The sequence below is a fragment of the Nannospalax galili genome, unplaced genomic scaffold, assembly GCF_000622305.1.
Source record: "Nannospalax galili isolate Female #2095 unplaced genomic scaffold, S.galili_v1.0 scaffold32, whole genome shotgun sequence".
In the NCBI taxonomy this organism is placed as follows: Eukaryota; Metazoa; Chordata; class Mammalia; order Rodentia; family Spalacidae; genus Nannospalax; species Nannospalax galili.
The window spans coordinates 3127888-3132593 of NW_008335297.1; the positions used below are offsets into that span (position 1 = coordinate 3127888).

At 46.7% G+C, this 4706-nt stretch overlaps 1 protein-coding gene across 2 annotated transcripts in view; it reads left to right on the forward strand.

The window, feature by feature from the left end:
- The first annotated feature begins 308 nt into the window (after positions 1–308).
- Positions 309–4706, forward strand: part of Cpped1 (calcineurin like phosphoesterase domain containing 1) — a 125292-nt gene continuing 120894 nt past the window's right edge. For both annotated transcript variants that reach the window (XM_008829909.3, XM_017797355.2), the window contains exon 1: positions 309–493. In XM_008829909.3, coding sequence (XP_008828131.1) covers positions 424–493 — 70 coding nt within the window. In that variant the 5' untranslated portion in view covers positions 309–423. The remainder of the gene's footprint in view (positions 494–4706) is intronic.

Here is a 4706-nt window from a genome sequence, read left to right on the forward strand (position 1 = left end):
ATATATATATCTCCACTGCAGCATAAGGATTTCCCAAATAGTGCGTGGGGTATACTTATGCTAAATCTTTATTGTTGGTTTAATCTGAAATTCCAAGTTTAGTGAAAGCCCTGTGCTTGTTAACTGTGGCAACTTAAACTTTGTGGGAAAGACGTACCTTAATGCTTCAGCACACGGTCAGACCTTCCAGCAAGCCCGCCCCTAAGCAAGCGCTCTGTCCACCCCAAGCAGACTGCTCGCCCCTGGTCCCGCCCAGGCAGCACTAGAGGCGCCCGGAGTGGCCGAGCCCCGCCCTGCCCAGTCCCGCCCGGAGCAGTGCGCGGCGCCCAGGGCTGTTCAAGGCGAGCTGCTGAGCGGTGTGGCGTTCGCACGCTCCCGGCCTTCCACTCAACGTGCTCCGGCAAGGCCAGAAAGTCGCTAGCTATGTCGGCTGCGGAGGCGGGGGGTGTTTTCCACCGAGCCCGGGGCAGGACCCTGGACGCGTTTTCCGCAGGTATTGCTTGGCTCTTCTCCCGGGAAGGGGTAACTCCAGAGCTGCGGAACCTTTCGCGGGGGGAACCTTTGAGTCGTTGGCGGCCGGCGCTTCTGGTCGGACCTTTTGGCGTGTTGCACGCGGGGTCGGGGACAGCCATAGGGGTTGCGCCGCCTTCTCCCTGCATTTTCAGGGCGTGTGTGAAGAAGTAGGGTGCGCCCAGGGACCAGTCCAGGTGCTTTGCTGGCCTTGACCTGAGCTTCCAAGAGAAGGAAAGTTAGACGGAGGCGGCACATCGCGCTGCTCTGCTGTTGGACCTGGCTTCCACTTCCTCAGCTTTTTCATCTGTAGAACGGGAACCACAGCGAGCTTATGGGACGCACTGGATAAGCGCTCGGTGCGTGTCAGATAGAGGCTGTTCTGTTTAGTAAGATTGTTCTTTGTGAGCCGTAATTTCAGTTATTTACGGTAACACGAGTTCTTCACCGAAATGTGAGCAGAAGCTACCAATGGAAACGGAAGGCAGTCTGGGTACTGGTAAAGTGCTTGGACCTTGGATTTTGATCATCTGCCTCGCTCTCAGAATCAGTTCCGTGATGCTTGTCTCAGAGGGAGCGTTAACAGATTCAAAATATTTCTGTAACCCAGAGTGGGCACATGCTAGGTCCTAATCGCATGTTAGTCCTTGAGCTATGAGGCCAGAGGGTACACTGCTCTTGATGCCACGGTTTTGTTTGGTTCCTTGGGGTTGATCCCTCCCAAGCACTTAGCTTCAGCGCTTCAGAAAATTCACCACTCTCGGTTCCTGCGTGCACTCTCTCCCTTGCCCTATTTTGCTCTCTAGTTTTCTTGAAGCGCTCTTAAAAAGAATCGGGCCCTTTCCAAACCCTTGAGGGTGTTGGCACCTGCTCTTCTCTGCCCTCATCACCCTTGGTGGGACTGGGGAGTCAGTCTCAACCCTCACACTCCATTTTCAAGTTCATTCCTCACTTCCTTCTGGCTATCTAAAGTAGATTAATCCTGTGTCTGCTAGGTTCTTGTTCTTTTCCTTCCTTGCTACTTATGATTATGGAAGAGCTTGCACAGCTAGAAATCCACTTGTGGATTTGGGAAAATACAATCCGTTAAGGTGCCAATTTCTGCATATTTTAATGTGTCTTGGCTTTTTCACCCAATATGTTTTTAGATTGGTCCATATTACCATATATAGTCCTACTTATTTTCCTTCTGGGCAATATTTCACTCATGAATGTGTATCTTGTACATTTTGATAGTGGATAGGCTAAGTCTTCCTCAACTTAGCCTTTCCTTTTGCATCTCTAAATCTCTTTCCCACAGTGCTCTAGGAGGTTGGCCTCAGTGGGCTACAGTAATGAGCTCTTTGCCCTGTAGCTCAGCCAATGAGAAGCCTCAACTGAAGGTCAGGGGTGTTCTAGTTTGCTTTTCTGTTACTGTGACAAAACACTCTGACCAAACCAACTTGGGGAGGAAAGGGTTTATTTTATCTCACATCTCCCAGGTCACAGTTCATCACTAAAGGAATTCAGGGAGGAACGTGGAGGCAGGAGCTGAAGCACAGACCATGGAGGAACACTGCTTACTGGCTTGCTCCCCTGGCCCATGCTCAGCCTGCTTTCTTATACAATACAGGACCACCTGCCCAGAATACAATACAGGCACTGCCCACAGTGGCCTGGGCCCTCCCACATCATTCAACAATCAAGAAAATGCTACACAGACGTGGCCACAGGCCAGTCCAATGGAGACAATTCCTCGGTTGAGGTTTCCTCCAATCAGGGGTGTCAAGTTGACAATTGAAACTATCCAGCACAAGGGGGAAGAGAAAACAGAAGTCAGCACATTTATTCCTACACTCTCCCCTGCGGGTGTCCCTTTTGCTGACTGTATTAGTCCCCTGGAAGTCACTGCTGCTCTCAACAGTTTTTATTTTCACAGCTTCTCCAGACTGGTAACCATTCCCTCTTCCTCTGCCTAGGTTTCTGAGTGGCAGCAGCTCTGCTTTTCTGTCTTTGGGCTGCTAAACTGTGCCTCATAATTTCTTTACATTCAAACCATTCCAAATAATCCCTTTAAACATCCTCCATGAGTTTCCTAGTTTGAGTATGCTGTTTCCTTGGTCCTGACTAGTATAATGATTATTTGCCTTTCATTCTTGGTAAGGGTGTTTTCCAGGAGCAAAGGTGTGGGTTTAATCATTCTTAGACTTACCAGGTATCATCATATTACCTTCCAAAATGGTTACATCAGTTTTCCCACCAGCAGCACAGGAGAGTTCCTTTGCTGTACCCTTATTTTCGGTCTGAGAAGCATTTAAGGTAATTCCATTTGTACTTCCCAGTGTCTAGTGAAGAGAAGGAAATAGGGGTGGGGGCACTGTAGGTTACTCATCCTCAGGGTCTTATAAATGTAGGCACAGAGCAGTGGCACAAAAGAGTTCATTCTTGGCACCTGATGGCCACTGAAACAGTAGACGGAGTCAGGATTGTAAGTACTGGTCCTGCATGGTGGTGGGGCCATTAACTAAAATCGAGAGTAAGGAATAGTCAACATTTCATGAGATGAATTTGAGACACCATCTGGAATTCTGAAGCAACTTGCAGGGTACACTGCATTTAGGGAGGAGGTAGGGAGGAGTACCATGGCAGGGGAGAGTAGATGAGCTGCTTTTGAGTTGCAGGCATTATTCTGAAGGGGAACAGTGTGGCACAGTGGATGGTTCAGGTGTACCTGTATGTATTGTCGATATTGTATGCATCTTAGCCTATGTTTTGAGTTAAAAAGAACATGTAGTGAAAGTCTTGGGACAGAAACAACCAGAAATTCTTGAAAAACCAGCAGCCGAACTTGGCACCAAAGAAGACTTAAGGCAAGGAGGTACGCAGGGTCAGGTGTCACAGAAATGTACATGAATGAATGGAAGCCGAGCTGCCGACTCACAGGTGCTTGCAGCGCAGTCCAGTTACTTTGGGAAGTAGAGCCTCAAGCCAGTAGAGCAGCTTCAAGGACAGTCTTGGAAGAGAAAGCAAGGCACTGGCTTTTCTGTCTCACCAGCACTCGCTCCACCAATCCAGGGGTTCAGTTAAATCAAGCAGCTGTCCCTAAAATCATCTCTGCTCACCTAGAATTAGCCAGTTTTTTCCCTTCAGGTGAAATGAAAATACACCCCCCACACACCAGAAGTGATTTTCATGAGTGACATTACTCCCATCTATTTCTCTAAGAGTGTGATAAGGAGGCTTGGTTTCCACCATACATTCCTTGTTAACATAATCTGCTGGGCTCTGCTGATGGATGTTTATACAAAAATCAACGTCTCACCTGACAAGACTCATTCCTAAGGCATGTTCAGATACTCGTTTTAATTAGGCAAATTAATAATTCTGTTTCCTTGACACATATCCTAATCAGGATTCCTTTCTCCTAGCATGTAACTGCCTTCTCAGAGGTTTACTACATCTGTTCTGAAGAAATTCTGAAAGGGAGAAATAGCAAGATAAAATATGCTTTTGAAAACTGTATTTAAGGGCTGACAAGATGGCTCAGGGGTTGAAGGTGCTTGTCACCACGCCTGACAGCCCGAACCCACATGGTGGAAGGAGAGAACAGACTCTCATAGGTTCTCCTCTGACTTTCACATGTGTGCTGTGGCTTGTGTACACCCCCACCTCCACACAAAATTAATAATACATAAAATGTAATAAAAATTGTGTTTGTTTTGCAGTCCCAGGTCCGTTTTTTTTTCCAGATCATTTTTTTTCCAACCAGGATATTTTCCACTTCCAAAAGCAGGGCTCTTTGGTGACTTTCTTTAAAAGATTGTTTTCCGGTCTGGAGATACAGCTCAGCAGTTAAAAATGTTTCCTGCTCTTCAGAAGACCCAAGTTCAGTTCCTTGCACCCAGCGCAGGCAGCTCACAAGCACCTGTAACGCTAGCTCCATCGATCTGGTGCCCTCTTCTGGTCTCCTTGGGCACCTGTACACTTGGTATACCATCACATAGACAAACACACATATATATAAATTAAAAATCCTAATAAGGACTACATTTTTAAAAATAAATAAATATTGTTTTTCTGGACATTTTACGCCTCTGCAGCTGTCCTGTAGGCACTGAATGTTTTTATCTTGAATATTTCTTGGTCCTCCCTGTAAAACATCTCACTGAAGAGAATAAATGGATTCTTAGTAAACTAGACCTTATCAAAAAAAAAAA